At 43.5% G+C, this 19,349-nt stretch overlaps 1 protein-coding gene across 1 annotated transcript; it reads right to left on the bottom strand.

Moving 5' to 3' along the window:
- Positions 1 to 5,049: 5,049 nt before the first annotated feature.
- Positions 5,050 to 14,344, bottom strand: LOC146207395 (lysozyme c-1-like). Its single transcript, XM_084587105.1, has 5 exons — positions 14,151 to 14,344; positions 9,907 to 9,995; positions 7,212 to 7,272; positions 6,673 to 6,748; positions 5,050 to 5,192 (listed from the first exon to the last, which is right to left on the bottom strand). Exons 1-5 carry the CDS (start codon positions 14,275 to 14,277, stop codon positions 5,126 to 5,128), a joined length of 420 nt encoding a protein of 139 aa, XP_084443231.1. The 5' UTR covers positions 14,278 to 14,344; the 3' UTR covers positions 5,050 to 5,125.
- Between the last annotated feature and the right edge of the window lie 5,005 nt (positions 14,345 to 19,349).

Here is a 19,349-nt window from a genome sequence, read left to right as displayed (position 1 = left end):
GGCCGAGGGACGCTTGTACCCATTTTTACAGGTGGGTGTCTGACGGTGGGTTTCACTTTACGTTTCAGTTTACCACTGTCAATAACCATAATTCGTCCCTGAGCCAAGTTCATTCCGGCGTTCCACAAGGAAGCGTGCTTGACCCCTTGCTTTTCATGATATTTATTAATGATTTACCTAACTCAGTCTCTTCTCGAATCAGACTTTTCGCTGACGATTGTTATTTATCGCAAAATTTATACTAACGACGATCGCCTAGCCCTTCAATCAGACCTCGACACAGTAACAGCATGGTGCTCTACTTGGCTTATGCAACTTGACCTTCCTAAAACAAAATTTGTGTGTTTTACTAACCGAATGTCCAGACTTCAAACAGCGTATTCTTTAAATAACAATCCAGTTGAGTTGGTAACCACGTATAAATATCTCGGTCTTAACCTTCTTTCAGATATAACATGGAATCACCGTATTAACCTTATTCTTGCCTTCTTCTAATCGGTCTTTAGGTCTCTTAAAACATAACTTAAAGCATGCTCCTTCCCACCTCCCATTACGTGCTTATATCACTCCTATTCGACCTAAAATTGAATATGCTTCGGCTATTTGGGACCCTCATCAAGCATACTTAATAAGTAACATCGAATCATTGCAGAATCGCGCAGCTCATTTTATCTTCTCTGATTATTCACGTCATACCAGCATCACATCTTTGAATAAACGCGCCGATCTTCAGGATCTATCTCCATAGTAAGCTTGCAAGTTTGTCACTTTTTCATAAACTGTATCATATCACTCAACGCTCCATAATGACTTTTTTCTTCGCCTTCTTTCATTTTTGACCGCCGCGACCAACCATTTAAAGTTAAGCTCTTGTCATGTCGTACATCTAACTATGCACATTCACTGACGGGAACGCTCTGCCTTCACATGTTTCTACCGTCACTGACGCGGATAAATTTTATAATCTATTGGCTGCCACTACCTCTGCTTAAATTGTTTGTGTTCACTGTTCGCTTACCAGTGCATCAGGTTTCTGTCTTTATTTCTGTTATTGATAATTCTCGTTTTATTTTCATGCCGTTATTTGTGCAACATTGTATAACTTATGTCAACGTTACTGTCTGCCGCTCTGTTCATGTTTTTGTTTTTGCTTTTAAGCTTCAATGTTTAATTTTGCGTTTTGTATTTTTGCAAATATTTATATGCTTTTATCTATTCTGTTGTTTCTTGTAATTGTGGTTTATTTGTTCACTTTTGATTACATTCCTGTATCCCCCCCCCCCCACCCCACCCCTATGTAATATCCTCGAACTAAGGGCCTGAAGGGGTTTGTTGTATAAATAATATATATATATATATATATATATATATATATATATATATATATATATATATATATATATATATATATATATATATATATATATATATATATATATATATACCCAGTCATCTCTAAGTGCAGTGTGCACTGATTCAGAAGAGCAATACATAAGAGTACTTCCACTCACCAAATTATCCGCCTAAGAGGAAACGTCTGTGTTTGCTTGGTTACACAAAAATGGGTACAGTATAAGGTTTCAATTGGAGCAAAGCCTGCAAAACCAGGACAGCATCCACGTATAGACGCTTAAATAAGCTCGATCTCTCTTGCTGTTGTCAGCATGTGCCTGAATATGGTGAACAAAAATATCCCAGAATTCTTATCCTTCTTTATCCTTTTTCTCAGAGCTATCAACGCTCACGTGTTCGCAGCTGCAGATCGCAGTTCAGCATAATCAATTCACTCATGCACTTCAGCACTTTTACTGTTAAAATTAAGTCCATTTTGCTATCTATGATAAGGCTGCTAACGCAAGGCGAGGCTGAAGACAAGCTCAGAGTTGCTCGCTCGCATAAACATAACCGCGCGCCTTGAAAGGCGGGTCAAGTACCATGCAAGCCTTTGACAATGCGAGCGTGATAAGTATTCGAGGAACGGACTTCGCCTTTGCATGGATAAACATCAATTTCTGTGCCGATTGTAGGCGAGCGGTCTCCTTATCCCAGGCGACCGACTTTTACTTATCGGTTGCAAAGTTTTCCACCTTATCTGAAGCGCGGTTATATGATATGTATACTCGCCAACAGTCCACGCAACAATGGCCAAGCACGCAATGACGCAGGCTGTGTCAAAAGGAATGCCCGCTTGACTGACAAGGAACTGCTCACTGAGCATGTCTGACGGATATGCGTAACAACTATGTCACCGTATATACCATTGCGCGGCATTGCAGAACTGCAGATGCGTAATCGCAGTTATTGCATAATTAACCTTTCCGTGGGTGCGGTCTGGTGCATGACTTCTGCACATGATCATACAATGTACGTCATTCTGCTATGGCACGCCCGTCAGCCTGGTAAATAGTAAACGCTGGATACTGATAGCAATGGAGAGGCGCTGTTTTTAAAGGCAACGTTCTGAGTAGTGTTATCTTTCGTGACATATTCTGAATTTGAATGTTATGAAAAATGGCAGGTTTTCACCAGACATTCGCACCTACTTGTTAAATGAACAAAACTTATCTTATTTCTAGATCTGGAAAAAAGACATGCATGTGACAACAAGAACAAAATTGGCTTCGCTTGGTTTGGTATGTGGAGTTTAACGTCCCAAAGCGACTCAGGCTATGAGAGACACCGTGTTAAATTTCGACCACCAGGGGTTCTTTACCATGCACTGACGTCACACAGCACACAGGCGTCTGTCTTTGCATCTCCAACCAAAAGCGGCCGCCGAGGCCGAGATCTGCATCCTGGGGACAGTGGTTGAACGCCTTAACTACTGCGCCACCTTGGCGGGGTAGAACAGAAATTAGGCACACGATATGCAAATTGGGCTCACGAATGCACGAAGATAAGAAGATAACAGAGCCTTTAGAGACTTTAGAATGTAACCACGTTGTTTTAATCCTTTACGGTGTTTTGTACACAATTGCGTCCAATACATGTTTCATCGCTTTTCTTAAAACAATGCCCAGTACTCCATCTTTAGCCATATTTTGCACATAGGCCAGCTTTTATCGACCAACTTACTGCAATTGCAGTTCCACCTGAACAATCTCAAAGAAATTATGCGCTAAACACAAGCAACGGCTACCAACGGACACTCCCATGCCGATAAGCCAAATTAACTTTTTTATTGCTAACACAGGACAGTTTACATGAAACAAAAATAGAGCTCAAATATTAGTGCGAAGAATGCAAGTTGCAAAGGGTTTATTGTATGTGTGGGAGACGTGGCAGTAATTGAGTTACAGTAATGGAATTGGGGTAATTTATTTACTTTTTTGCCTATTTGTAATGTAAATGTAACGAATCATTTTTCCTGTCTGGTAATATATTAATGTAATTAGTAGCAACATAATTAATTTCTTTCAAAATTACTTTTAGTAGAGTGTGCCAGTGCTTTTTCGATAAACAATACTGTAGCAGGATGTAAGGCGTCAAGGGGCTGCCGAAGGAGCATGGTGCAAGAGGGTCGGAATTCAAAACTAGTTGGAAGCGCGCAGTGCCACTGCCTGTTGCATCGGCTAGGGCACAGTGGTGCCTGGTTACACTCATCACCGAGCTGCAAGGGAGGTTTGGGTTGGGGGCAGACCGGCGGAAGTGTCCATAGCGTAATCATTACTGAGCGCAAGGTGCTGATGTCGATTCTTGGGACTAAGCACGGAAGCAATAAATAACCTAGCTTCCTCTGGGCTTTCAAACGGGGGTTATAGCTCCGGGCCAGCAAGGCGCTGTGTTTGCCGCTAATTTCACGAGCGTTCGACCATGGTTCTGTTTTTGTAGCTTTTTGTCCTCTTATTTTTGTGATGGCACGTGCTGTAGGAGAGAGGGAGGAAATGGTTGTCTGGGACTGAATTGGGCAAGAAGACGAAAGATTGTATGTGCGTCGCTCTGGGATAGAAGTTATTTTGCTTACTAGCTTTACTTAGTTTTGGCACGGATAAAAACTAGAAAGTAATTTAAAAAAGTAATTGAATTACTCAGCAAAATTATTTTAATATTTCATTGCACTTCGGGACTAGTTCTGTAAATTAATTACATTTCTGCTATTTTCAGCACAGTAATCAGTAATGTATTTAATTCAGTTTCAAAATTAATTTTGTCATGCACATCGATGCACACGACCTACACGAAACACCGAAGAGGTCGCAAGTTTAGAAATGACCGGAACAATTCTACGTTGCGTCTATGCAGTTTCCAGAATTCTTGACGTTGTTCAGCTCGTCTTTTCTCGGTTAAATTTCAGAACATAACCTACTTCTTCCAAAATTTTTTATCAGTTGTAGGGCGTCATTGCACCCTCCACTGCTTCGGTGGTGGACGACGGCTGTTGATGCGGCGCGCGTCTTTCTCTCTCTTCTTTTTCTTTTCCTCTCTATTTTCTCTTCTGTCCACACGAGGCAGCGGAGGTGGCTCAGCTACAGAGCCAGTAGCAGGCCCGTGCATTTTCTTTTCCTTCTTCCTACAGCCACAACAACAACAACAACGACACTCATTTCCATGGCACGCCGTCTAGGTGGCGCGGCGGCAGCCGTGTCCCCGATATCAGGGCTTGCAGACGCCGACTGCCACGACGCAGAACCAATAACAAGCTTCCTTGGGCTGTTTGGCACTGTCCCAAATATGATGCCATAGTACAGGCTCCTTCAGTCCTATTTTCAATGTTCATACCTACCTTCTTAAGATATCCGATGAAATAGCTTGAAAGTGATCCTTCGATCAATGGAACGGATAATACGCGTTGTCTAATAAGGTTATCAGCAGAAGCTATTTCCTAGTTCCGGAAAATATATGACGTTGTTTTAGTTGCATTGTTTTGTTGTAGAGTGTAGGGCTACCACTGGTGGTGTATCAGTTAGTTGTAGCGCTGACACTGCAAAAAAAGCCATATTGTTGTTGCATTAGTTGCAACTATTGCTGTTAATGATGATGATGATGCGTTGACCGTTTATGTAGCTCCCACTTTGCTAAACTTATATTTTGCCGCTTGTACCTTAACGTGTCTGACTGGTACGTTTCACGAAAGGCGCAGCAAAAGGCTGGTTGACGTCAATAAGCAGGGGGTGCAGTTTATTGTTTAGTATTTGCAGCCCCTGACGTACCGGCTGAGGTTTCTTCCACGGCACCTCGCCTGCCAACCGTACCTGGAAAGAACAGAGCAGAGTATATTCGCTGCAAAAAGGGAACACCGAAGGTGGGAATGTTGACAACCCAATGTAGACAGTGGGCGCAATATTCCCGGCCACTTCAAGGGCAAAGCCAAATACGAAACTGAATTTCTACGCTATAGGGACGTTACATATAAAAATACTTTTTATTTTGTACGGATCATGACGTAATCAATGAGAGCAGAAGCTGATGTTAGCAACTTGACAAACCTTTCAGTATCAACTACATACATATAAAGCTGTGTGCGAACGAATATTCATATACAAGTACTAGGTGCCTACAAGAGCGATGACGTCTCGAAAGGAAAATCGCGGCAATAAAGAAAAATACATCAGTTTGCTCTAGGCAAGTACGGTGCGCTCAGAAGATCTTCCTTCCTCTTTGCACAATCCACCACTTTTCAGCTCTTCTTTTTTTTTTTTTCTTTTTTTTTCTTTTTTTTTTTTTTTTTTTTTTGTAACGTCCAGACTCACGACTATCCTGACTGACGCCAGCCCCAAATAACAATTTGCGGTCGTCGAGTGTCAATCTCCGAAATCCTTCCATCAGAATCACTGCTTTTTCTCACTTCATTTTCAATGTATGCGGACGGATGAACTTTTTTCGCGACCGCGGAATAAGAGCGTTATGTGATTGAGTCACAGGGCTTAATACGTTAGAAGAGAAAAAGATATCTTAGAAAAATATCTTAAAGAAGCGATCTGTTTTTGCCTGCTCAGTCAGCGTCCAGCAAAGAATGCAATCGTCACAGGGCAGAATAAGTTCGAAAAGCCAGGTCGTTCGCAGGTGGGTCCATCATCTTGCCGTCCTTCGTCCACAGCGGTTCAGTGCGCTACCTGCGACGAGTACTCGGCTTGCGTGAGCGGCTGTGAACCGCCCAACTGCTTGCACCCGGCGGCCGAGGAGAACTGCCCCGAAGCTGCCCCGGTGTGCCTCGAGGGCCTTCTTCAAGACTTTCGCCTTACACTTCTTAGGCAAAGGTAAAAAGATAAATGTAGCGCTTCTGTCAGATTAATCGGAAGCGTCTTGCGCACGCTCATTGGCACCAGCTGGTCCCGCCTCTGCCAGTAAGCGTGCGCAGGACGAGTCCGGTAACGCGGCATGTGTAGTAGGACTTTAATGCGCAAAACTTCTCGAAGTATATTAACATGTTTGTAGACCTCTGGTAAATAATATGAATATGATTGCATCCATCTCAACACAAGACATATGGCTGAACTCGTAATTGCTAGAAAACGCCTTCTTCTTTGTGTAAGTTATTATCGCTTGTCGATAAATGTACTGTTCCGTTGTGGGTACCGACACTGCTCTTCCTTGAATTCGATGCAGTTTACCTAAAATAAAGGCAAAATAACTAAACGAGCGACTTTGCCTTGTTTATTTAGTTACGATGCTGATTGGTGAAGGTGGCTAGAGATATACCTCAGTGATCTCGACCCATAAGTTTATACTCACCAGGCTTTGAACCCAGAACTCTTGTGAATCCTCCTGGCGCATTTTACGGCCACTGAGATGTTGTCAGAGAGGAGAGCTGCGTAGGTAAAGTTAATTCCGTGAGATACCTGCACCGTCGTCTACTATCATTGTCATTGAAGAAATAAAAGACTCTGCGCAATTTACCAGCCTTTTGCATGTGTGAATTTAATAAAGCATTTCCCTTTCTCTTTAGTTACTTTCTATTTACTTGACCTTCTAGTGACTGTGCCAAAACACCTTTGAATAGGCGGCGTCGGTTTCAATGGAAAAGTGCATTTTAGGATTTAAAAAAAAAAAAAAAAAAGAAAAGGTCAGCTGAGCTGGTAAACGTATCTAGGCGGGAGTTCTTAATATAATACGGTAAGCTAACGGTGAAAAAAAAAAAAAACGCGAGTTTCTTATCGTGCACGGACAGTTTAAAAATGAAGAGATACACTGAAAGCCTCGACTTCTCTCCCTGGCTGCGTCAAGACTAGTCACTGCATGATCTCGTAGTTGTATCGGTCGAAAGTACTTACCTCTGCACTTCACTCGGCATATATTATGAGGACCAGGGCTGCACCAGTAGCCGCTGTTGATCTGGGATTAGTCACAGAATGCAAAAAATAATGAAGCATAGGAAACACCTAAGCTCCGCATTTAAGCTTACAACGTGAAAGCGTTAATTGCTCCCGTCTGCCGACTCCCCTTGCGGATCCTTGTTCGCACGCATGCGCATTGCTACTCGTTGTAATCACTTTCCTCTTAATTTGGTCCTCAATTATCTTACACGTGCTCATTAACATGCTGTTGTGAGCTACCACGATATGTAAAAGACTACCCGACTAAAATTGAAAACCTGCTTCAATCACGACGTACGAACCAGAGGTTTTGGATCATGCCAGTTGGGACACTGTTTCAAAAAGTCACTATTTTTTATACGCACCTTCCGAGTGGATACAAATTGTCGCGTCATATAGAAGTGGTTAAAAGCTTGCTGCAATAGCAGCCATTGCTTTCTTAAAATCCCTGTTTTTATTTCTTTTCCACCTTCATTAACTTTACGTATGTTATGGCTAAGAACTTTTGCTATTGAAACTCTTCAACTTTTTTTTTTTGTTTGTTTTCTAGATGATTGTGCATTTATCAACAATCTGAAAGTTTGCAACTTAGACACAGTTTCTTTTAATGGCCGCGGAAACCGTCACTTTTCGTATAGCACCCGAATTTTTACCAAACAAAACCGCCTTTTTAATATACACGGACTCAATGAGAAGTTTCGCAACTGGTATAATATTAAAGAGCTCTTGTACGAACGTGTCTGCGTGGCTTAGGGGTGGCGTTTCTCATTCTAGATCCAAGGACCCCGAAAAGTACCATTCCCAGTTGGTACAAAGGACCAACTAGGTCGTGGCCATTCCACCTGCCAACTGCCTCCTGTCTGAGGCATGTCCGTGATGCTTCGATCACAAAGCCGACGCCATAATTTCTCGACAGCTGAGTCTTTACCGCTGTTGTGTTGAAATAACAGGTGGCTCTTAAAAGAAAAAAAAAGGGCATACCATTACACTTGACTCGCCCACAGATTAGCGCGCTGTGGAGAAACCACTGAACCTAACAAAAGAAGCTCAAGAACGTTCTACACACTAAAGAATGCCTACTTTGTGGAAGCATTCCGTTACTTCACATCACGTTACTCGGTTGGGTTCTGAGTCATGCTACATTGCATAATGGCTATTAGTCTTGAGAGGTAACTATGACTGTGAGTCATGACTATACGTTATGCAAACATTTGCACATATGAAGCGAAAAAGTAAAACTGCGCGTAAGAGACGGGGCAGAAAGACACACAAGCGCTAACAAGGCGCAGACATAGAAGAGTGCCGCTTGTTTCTTGTCCTTGATGAGTAGGGAAGAGCCCAGGGAGAAGAAAGTAGGAGGCTCAAATAGGATAGTTGGTACATTTGAAGCGAAAGAGTGCTATGTCATGGATGAGGTATCAATGCTTAGTGCGAGCGCTCGCTACGCTCGCCTACCAGCCGAATCTACTCATCCGGCATCGCTCGCCGTGAAGAAGTGACACGTAGAAAAAATGAAGCTTAGAGAGCTAAATGAGCGATAGAAACTCCCGAAAAGCGAGAATACAGACTTGTAAAGCGAATACGCAAGGGGACAAAGAAGAAGATGCGACAAAAACAACAACAAAGAAACGATTCGGTCCCATCCACGAATATTACTGTTTTCGCTTTCCATATTCTGGCTTAGCTGAGTTAAGCCACTGCCAATTTTGACGAAAATTGACCCCAATTATAGGTCCTTTGTTGATCATAAGCATTAGTTATACTTAATTAGGCGTTATTTTTGTCTACTTCGGCACAAATCATACGTTCTTTTTACAAATGTGTGAGATATCTTCCACTTCCTCTACTAAACATTGACTTTAAACAGTAAATATGATTTTCAAACTTGGAGAGCTCGTTCGGAAACCCTCATTCCATTTATTTTCGATAAAGAAAGCCTCACGTGTAACTTTGACCAATTTGCAAAGAATACCCGCAAAAAAAAAAAAGAAAGAAAAAAAAAAAAAAAAAAAACAGGAGAGTGGCACATTCGCGTGCCACGATTGTGTTGCTCTCAACCATGGTTTGAGTGAACGAAATCAGCTCTGGCCGTGACTCCATTCCCCCGTTGCAAAGTGTGGCCGATATGTTTGCGATGGTTTCTTCGCCCGCGTCAGCCAATCGGCGCACGTGAGGGCGCAAGTTGCAGCGAGCCACGTTCGCTGCAACCATCGGCAGCCTATCAGCCTACCTCTAGAAGTGGGCAGTCGATTCACGAGCGCGGCAAATTTCGTTCACTCAAACGACAATTGGGAGCACCACAGTAAAATCTAGATGGCACATATTTAAGAACTGAACAGTGAACGAAACGTTTTTGTAATGACCTATAAAATCTAGAAGCGAAAGTGTACTCAAGGGCAACAATATGGCGGTGAGAACGTTGCGCATCTGCTCACCTCGTTCTTAGACTTGCTTTCTATCGTCCCTGGATGCAATCAGACCGCCATCTCCCATTATTTTAGCTTTGATTTCGTGTTGCACGATATTGAGGAAATATTCTGGCTGTAATTCTCTAGGAATCATCGTTTTCCACATCTTTTTCAATCACGGATGTATATTTACCTATATACCAACTGAATTGTATGAATGTATAGATTGAAAACAGCACGTTTACCTGAAAAAGGCCATAGTCAGTGCTGCCATTCTTGTTACGGTTCGTTGCCTTTGTGTTCATGCCGCTTTCGGAATTTACCAGGCACACCCCTGCAAACGAAAAGCCACAAGCTGAATTTACTCTCTTCCATCTCTCGCAATGTTGATGGCTTAGTGCATGCACACGACAGCTGTAAACGATAAAAAGTTTCAACGGCAAATAAAACTTCAGGCTTTACACAGTGTGTGTACACTGCGTAGGAAGCACCTAGGTCCGAATCCAGTGAGAATTATTAATGCGTGAGCATTAGAGCTAAGTGACATGTAGTGTAATGAGTACGCGCGAGTTTAATTCCTAGCAACGACACGTTGCTATTGGCCACGTACGCGTGCAGAGAAGCGAAAGCCGCACAAGGCTAGTCAGCGGCGCATCTCGGGCAAGCGTCGCTAGTCAATACTGCGCATGCGCCGTAACCATGAGTTGCTCCGAGCAATACCACCTAGATCCGAGTCACAAAATAATAATAAGAAGAAGCCGATGAAATGGAGCGAACTTATTGCTGTAATAATAATAATATTATAATGATATATTATAGCTATAGAATATTATATAGCTTTAGTTTTGCTACCGGAAGATTTGTTTGTTAGCGCTGATCTGTCTGGATTATTCTTACAAATAAAAATTGCATTTATTAATCCTTCTTTTATTGATTACTATTCCTATAACCTCAAATATTTTCCAAAATATTTTAGCAACACTAATTCATAATTAATAAATTATCTATAATACAGTCTTAATCGACATCATGAATGGTCACAGTAGATTGCTGATTAAGTGAGTAACAAAATGAATAGAAGCGAACGAGGATCTGCAAGTGAAGCCTTCAGACAAAAGTCATAACGCTGTCGAGTCGACACTTGCAATGCGCTCTGGGCAATCCCCCACCGTGGCTATGTGCCATATGCACCGAAGAGGAAGAAGAAGAATTGGAAGACTCCAAAAGACGCGCCGAGTCGCCGATCCTACCATATGGTTTGTCGCCAGTGCATCGACGACGAGAATGTTCCAGTCGGAACCGAACAAGAACAGGATAACGAAAATGCTGTTGTTCGTACTCTATTGGTAAAGGAGACAATAGCTTTGTGTCTGTGACCATTTTCTACTTGACTGCTCGTTATGACATGTATAGAGCTATGGACCCTTGGATTACAAAACGATACTCCAGCTGCACAACCATACCCCTTCTCCTCTTGCTTTCCCCTCAGCTTTGCCATTCACATCGCATCTGTCAGGAAAGTTTTGCTTGTTCCACTTGTTCTAGACAAACGCCTGTTGAAACGCGAACACAAAGTACAGGTGTGGCACTTGTGACCGCGATGGATCCGAAGCACAGCTGGTGGGTACAAAGGACGTGAAACAGCGACACCCGAGCGATAAAGGCTTAAGAAAAGATGAGCAATTTCTATATGTGTATTTCGAGATGTGTGCCACAAGCCATTGTCTAAGAAGCGGGGATGTTAGAAGAAGCGGTATGAAGAGTTTTCTTAAGAAAGAGTTTAATGATTCCGGGCTAGAGGTAGCGTTAGGGTACTTGCGACAGGCTTTTCGCGTTTCTCGTGAACGGGCGCTGGCTTGATGAAGTCCTCATATTCATTTCTTTCGGAAGAATTCCATTTTGCTTAAAGGGCTTCACCACGAAATAGTAAGTTCGTATTCGGGCATCGGTGCTCTCTTTGATTCCTCTGGAGAGGTAGCTTGTCATCCATTAAAGATATATATCTTTATTTTTATGGTCTTCCAACTGGATAAACAGCAGTAGACTAGGAAGCAGAAGGTAACCTTTTTTTTTTTTTCGACACATATATCTAGGAAATACTGCCTATAAGAGAAGATAAACCGAAATAATATTAAAGCAGTAAATAAAACAAAATATATCTGGCACTCGCGTTTGGCGACTCAAGGGCAATGCACGAGAAGGCATCGTTACGTTCTGCATATATCTACTATTGGTCCGCATAGACATCTTGAATGTTCATGTCCTTTTTTGTTGTTGTTGCTGTTGCGTTCCTCAGATGGTACGTATAGTTCTTGTTGATCACTCACATCCGCCATTTCAATTTGCAAAGCTGGCACACCATTGTCACATCATTTTATTACCTTGAATACACCGTTAGGGGTATTACAAGGGGTAGGGCAAAAGTAAAATAACACGTTTCCTTTATGCATGACGCGCAACAACACTTTCGTGAAATGTCGAGCGACAGGTGATGGCAGGAATTCGGTGGGGAAGGTCGTTCCTGTCGGCTGCTGTTCCTGGAAAGAATGAAGAAACTGACACACAGAGAGAAGTACATATAAGAGACTGACACAAAGTCGAAATTAGGTTGTTATCTTAAACGCACCATGCTTTTGTCGCTGTATCTTCGGTTCCGAATCTATTGTGCTGTAGACTACTGGCACGCTGGATCCCCCCCACGCACACACATCGTGTGAAAGGCCACCAGACATAGATATAAATCCTCACTTAACTAAGCCGGGTGAAGGTGCCTGCGTGGCCTATAGGGGTGGCATATGTCTAACTCAGAATCCATGCTCTCGGTGAGTTCGGTTGCCATTTCACCCACCCAGTCAAAAAATCTGTCCGAATTGGCAGCTCCTATACCATATCATGTGACCTCGTGACATCAAACAATCGTCCAGCCTATTAGTGCCCGGCCGTGTCACTTGCCAAACACAACCTGCCAGAGCCATGACCAGGATTTCACATTCCGATTGCGATTCCAAATAGTTGCGCCGATAGGTCAGTGACCCGCTCCGCCATAGGACACCTGACACCTGACATGTGCTGACTTAGATGTCAGCAAGTGCCATTAAATGCAGAGGAAAGAAACAAAATATCATTTACTATCTTTTATAACTGAGTGCTGAAACACTTAGTTATAAAAGATAGTAAATTATATTTTGTTTCTTTTCTCTGCATTTAATGGCATTTGCTGACATCTAAGTCAGCACATGTCCGGTGTCAAATTTATTAAATAATATAGTTTCACTCAGGAGCGCTCAAAGAGCTTCCGGCGGAAACACTTCACACTATGCACTGAGTATGAGTGCATCCCAAGGCACGTGGCAGCGCTATCATCGGTCTGCTGTTGGCGAAGCGACTACGGGCCGCCACGATGGAGCCACGCGGCCAAAGTGGTAACACGGGCAAGAGCGTATTATGAAGACTATTTTGGGCTCTATTCTCCGCACATTGGTTAATGAGATCCGAACTGTCGAGAACCCTAGTAGCTTATGTATAGCGGTGTGCTGAAAATCGAATCGAACAAAACTAAACAGTTGAGCAGCCGGAGGGGAGTTTCGATACGCATTCAGGAAATGTTACGTGAGTACACTTCTGTATGCTGGCTATGTCACCACGACCAAGCCAGATTGCAAAAAAAAAAATTAAAAAAAATTAGCAGATACGAAGGATTACACGGTGTTCCTTAAAAGACGCTATCATATAATACGCACGAAGTAAAAGAAACATGTAATCTGCCTTCAGATATGGATATCTCAACGCATATATTTTTTCAATCTCTCTCATGAGAGATTGAATAAATAAATAAATAAAGTTACGTTACTTTAAGAGATGGAGAGCAATATAAACCACACAGACGTAGCTCGGTATAAAAGAGCACTGAACCAGGGCAGAAGCGGGAAGCCTCAGTTCGCAGGTCGAGCCAACGTTTCGACAGGTGGGTTTGTCTTCGCCTGGGCCCAGACGAAGACAAATCTGCTTATCGAAACGTTGGCTCGGCCTGCGAACTGAAGCTTACCCTCCACCCTTGTTCAATGCTCTTTCATACCGTGCTATCCATCTTCCTCCTCTCGTTCTACACAGACGTAGCTCGTGATATATAGTAGAAGCACCCCGGATGCAAAAGGAGAGAAAACGGGACGGTAGGGAACAGTGATAAAGTTGAGAAATTTGTAATCGCAAACTGCATGAGTGCTGCTTCTGTAGGAAAGGATAAGAAGAAATCGTTGGGAGAGCCTTACCTTTGCATCCGACCTAGCCCAAGCGCTGATGAGGATGGTTAGTTGGATGAGGATAATTCTAGCAACTGTTCAAGTCACCAACCTTCGTGGCTAATGGCATTTTAGCACAGTATGTTTTTATGCTTTTCAAGACCGTAAATGGCGGCCAGACTTGAAGTCGCCAGACAATTGACACACATTCAGTGGTAATCGCGCAGTTCCAGGCAGTTTTGCAAACTTACAGTTGGGGATTTGATTTCTTGGTATACCGTGTCTTCGGAGTTCCTTCGCCAAGGAACAGAATGTAAACTTCCGACCCAGGGTAACGGCGACGAGCGCCAGCAAAATGGTTGTCTTTAGTAAGTTCATAGCAGTGCTCTATATGCCAGAGTTACTGCTGACACTTTCCCGGCTTACTTATACCTGTTCAGAACAGCTTCAAGACGCAGCATCTTTCCGCTTGACCCATTGTTTTTAGACCCCTGTCGGCCTCACGAGTCCTTGCGTGACTGGGAACAATGGAGATATTCAGCCTGAATATTACATCTGCGGATGTGACTCTATGACTATAATATCGGTTATTCCTAGAATTGTAAGTGACAGTGATGTATTCGCGTGCTGTTTGTTCATATATGTTCAGTTGTGTTCGGAGACATGCCGCCAGCCTTTATGTCCTTCCGCGTTACCGAGTGGCCTTTTTCGCATATAAAGAGTGCCCACTTAAAGTTTAAGCGGTCTTAGAGAGGTGAAAAGCCCTGAGGCAATCGTTCACAAGAAACAGTAGGGAGTCGGTTTCCGTGCCTCTGATTGTAAAGGATTTCCTGCTTGCGCTAATGCACGAACTATAACAACAGAGTTGAAACTTGGGTCAGTTGGTACATGTTCTTGAAAAAAAAAAAAAAAAGGACAAAGAGTAAGACGAGGCACACACATCGACCACCAGTCGATGTATGTGCCTTGTCTTCGTCTTTGTTCTTCGTCTTTTGACTGTTTTTTTTTTTCGCGAACTATAAATTTGAATATATTTTTTGTCGTGGCGCTAGCAGCTTCAAGGTCCTTTCCTGATTATTTCGCCGATTATTTTCTCTGTGTGCCGGAGAGCGCATGAGAAGCTGAGACAAGAAACAATCGAAGCCTTCGAGACACTTGTATCTCGAGTCAGGCCCGCTCTCCATCTATCATCTATGTCTGATTTAGGGCTTGATCTATGGTCGGTTCATCCTTCACACAACGTGGTAGCTTATGTCTATGCTAATAGTTTGTTTGAGATAACAGAGACGCTTGTTAATAAATGAGTACGAGTAGCACAGTGCATGCACGCGAACGGAGATCCGCAAGATGTGAAGCTTAAGACTGCCTCAATTTTTTTTTTTTTTTCTGGTAGTATGTCCAAACAGAACCCTAAAGACCAGAAACGGCAAGCGGGAGAGAAGTGAGTGCGCGTGGAATTACTCCGAAAAATCGTCGCTTCAACATGACAGCGTTAAGGATATACCGTTTTGCAGAGAACCCCGGATGCAAAGGGAAGAAACACGGGATGATAGGCAAAAGCGATAAAGTTGAGAAATTCATAATCTCAAACTGAATGCTGCTTGTGTAGGAAAGGGTAAGAAGAAATCGTTGGGAGAGACCGCGTGGCATAGGTGCCACGCTGGCCTTTCGTAAGTATTAGCCGGTTAATCTCCCCGCCTTTCTTTCTCTTTCTTCTTCTCGGTCCTCTTCAAATCTCTTCGTTAAAGCTGGGCTTTATATCTATGTTCCGCGGTCCGTAACGTATGCTAGTGTATGCTACTAGTACCGAGCTTATGTGTGAAATAAGGGGCATAAATTCGGTGATTAGTGATTATTCGAGTAGCAATTAAAGTGCATGTCAGCGAGGCGTGCGTGTACGCAAGCGAGGATAGACCTGAATGCGGAGCTTAAGTGCCCCCCCCCCCCCCCCCCCCCCCCCCCCCCCACACACACACAGAAACACTTCAAGTCTTCACTACGCCATATCTGGTGCAAGGTCAGCGGGCTTCCATGTGACCTCCAAGGAGCAGGAGGACAAGCTGTTGGTGGCTGTTCCTGGCCCTACGGGGCTGGGACGGTAGGCGAACGCCGCTTGCGGTGGGGACTAGCCAGCCACCGAATTTTTATCACCGATTATTATTAACATTATTAAAAATAATACGCGAACCGCCGCGGTGACGCAGTGGTTTATAAATAGCTGCAAAGGTGTTTAGGCTGTAAAGAAAAACGCAAAGGTAAGAAACAGCTCTGCAGCACTTGTCTCGGGAAATGCAAAATTGTGCGAAACCTTTTGCACCTAGAGAAAAACCGTCCGAGACGCTTTAAGATTAGATGCTAATGAACATAGTTAGGCATTTTTAATAGTGTGTATAGTATAGCGTACGTTATTAGACATGAGCCTTTGAAATGTGTAAGAAACAGGAAAATATATGCACAATAACTTCCAAGATATGCATTCCGCTACGGAGATTTTTTTGCATAGTTAGAGGTCGTGCAGGGTTTGCTTTTTCCTGAAAATATCACATGTCTGCCTCATTTAGCATAAAAGTTATTTTTGATCAAAGTTATCGTTTTTTGTTTGTTTGTTTTTTGTAAAATGGCTAAAAGAAAATGCTAATCTGTTAAAGTAACAAGCTTTTACCGGTGCTGAGGTTTCGCGTGGAAAACTTTTACACCTCGCTGTCAGTGGATAAGCATCGGTGTTGCTCTACGACTCTCGAGGAATGGGCACGCTCACGATGATTTCAGCTACTTTTTTCGTAGTTCGCTTGAAGAGCGCGAGCTCTCTATGAAATATTTTATGCACGACTGGAATGCTCCATGGCTTATTTTTTTTTGGCGGAATATAACTTAAAGTTTCGGGCTTTCGTTCCTTTATTCAACTGGTGACAATTATCAACTACAAGTGTTTAAAAACAAATAATAGTGGAATAGCAGAGCCACGTACGATAAATGTATTAAGTAGCGCCTTCTACAAAACGTACATGCACAAAAATGTCGAGTTCAGAAAAATTACGAGGTTGGCGCTACAAACAACCTGAATCTAGAGTTACTATATATACATTGCCAGAGTTGTGCGAAGGTGGCGGATAAGCAACGAAGTTGTGCAGTGAAGCCCTACGTCTTCTTTGCGGGAGCCGAGCATTTAGACAATGCAGTCGAGAAGGAATTACTTTATCTGTCCCAATCGAAAGAAGTCAACGTCAGCTCGCGCACAACGCGGCCCTTCGTACCGATTACGGATAGTGGAATGCAGCTATGGTGCCCGTCGCGTTGGCTTCACGGTGCTACATGGTTGCTTGGCGTCGAAAGAAAACGAACGCGGAACGCTGAATCGAGGGGTATTTACGAGAGAGAGAGGATATGATGTTTCTACACCTTTTTCTTTCTGTCATTTCCTTTCCATCAGACGAGGGTGGTAAACGCTGGCGGGTCGAATCGAGGTGTGGAGTCGAGACAACTCTGGCGCAGGGGTTTGGTGAACTCGACTCGACTCCAATGCAGAAAGCATGTAAACGCGGTCGAGTTGAATCGGGGCACGGTGGGACGACGCGAATTACCAGTGTACACATGGAAGAGCTGAAAGTTTGGCAAGTTGTTTGGTTGTCCTGGTCGTTCTTTCTCCGTCCTTGTTTCCAGCTCGAGCTTTTTTCAGCCATGAGTGTACACTTGTTAGCTTTGTGACTTATTTATCGGCTCCCATTTAGTGTGGCATACTGCTTGCGTACCGAGTTCGTCTTCGAACGAAATGACGCCAGCTAAAGCTCTCGCGCGTGCAGCTGAGGTGCGCCCCGGCAAACGAAACGTGCTTCCGGTCCAATACAAGTAGTGGCTTTCGTTACTTCGTCTTTGTTTTTTTTTTTTTTTTAGCTACACACATGATGTATGCGTCTGTTTGGCGAAAGCAGGCATCTCGCTGCTCACGGCGCTGCCTCGCACGAGAAGCGAAAAAGTTAAAGAGCACTGCATAATCTACATTGTAGTAATGCGAAAGCGCGGATGCTGCTGTTGGTTGCTTCTGGTTGCTTCTAGTTACTTAATTCACTTCTTGTTTGCCCATTTTAGTATTTGGTACTTTCAAATTGCGCGCTATTCCCTTCGTATGCCCTTTTTCGGCTCTACTTCCGGTCGCGTGACGTTACATCCTCTACCTCACATGAATTCACTTCTTGTTTACCCATTTTAGTATCTGGTACTTCCAAATTGCACGCCAATCCCTTCCTATGCCTTTTTTCTCGGCTCTACTTCCGGTTGTGTGACGTCACATCCTTGACGTCATATCCACTACGACCCCTTTTTCTCTTTCCGCTTTCACTCCCACCTTCCTCCCTTCCCTTACCTGCTTCCACAGAACAAGAGACGAGTTGCAAAGCCTACAAGTTAGCTTCCCTGTGAGGCAGGAATTCCTGCACAATGGCGGCATAGACTTACTTTGGAATAATAGTTGGGAGCAGCGCTGGCACAGCGACTGGCGGCAGAGTAACTCCCGCACCCCTTGCCCAATCGTCACAGCATTCCGCATCTCACCCAGTGTGGCAGTGCTCTCCCTTCCTTTATGCCCGCGTCAAGAATGTCCCAAAAAACCTGTTCTCGCACAATGGCCTGTGCGACGGGGACTGCATCCGAAGCTGCGTGGACTGTAGTAGATGCATGCACTGGACCTAACTACTGCCGCAGAGTCAGGTTCTGCCGCCATTGTGCATGAATTTCTGCCTCACAGGGAAGCTGACTTGTAGGTTTTGCAACTCGTCTAGTGTAGTAGATACTGTGCCTTACCTTTCATGTGAACCAGTTATTCTAATTAATTACCTAATTGTTTTTTCGGACACAACATTACGTCACCCTCTATCGATTGAAACCGCTCATTAACCTCTACCACTTCGCAATTACAACTGCTGCAGACACGGTCTGCAGACAGAAATCTGTGAACATAGCGAAGTAATACTTTCGCATTAATAACCGCTTGCACACTCAACACGGGGAAACCGACGAGGAAAGGAGGCATCTTTCCCTCCACAGAAACGACTAAGCGGAGTCAGCCATTCAATGAACAGTGCTGTCATAATTTCAACCTACCAGCTAGAGATAGATCCAGACAACGCGGAATCAATCTGCATTCTTAACGCCGAGTCAGTCTTATACTGAAAGTGAGGCGTTGAAGACTTGCGCGTTAGAAGGTCGGTATCACACAAACCCTCGAAGGGAAAATAAAACTTGATGCTATGGAAATTATCGAACGAGGAGAAGAGGCTGCTACGTGCCACATAAATTTATTGCACATGAAGATTTTGCCAGTTCCCAACAAAGAGAAAAGTGGTAAAATAAATAATAAAATTCTGCTTATCTCTGCAAACACATGATAAAGAATGCATCGGGCGTCAACTGTCGTTTATTTACTGGTACGTTTATCAGCCCAAGTACATTGCTGT

Source organism: Amblyomma maculatum, chromosome 1 (assembly GCF_055883805.1).
Source record: "Amblyomma maculatum isolate TAMU_Amacu chromosome 1, ASM5588380v1, whole genome shotgun sequence".
NCBI classification, from domain to species: domain Eukaryota; kingdom Metazoa; phylum Arthropoda; class Arachnida; order Ixodida; family Ixodidae; genus Amblyomma; species Amblyomma maculatum.
The sequence above is the reverse complement of the archived record's forward strand: the minus strand, read 5'-3'. Positions and strand labels throughout refer to the sequence as shown.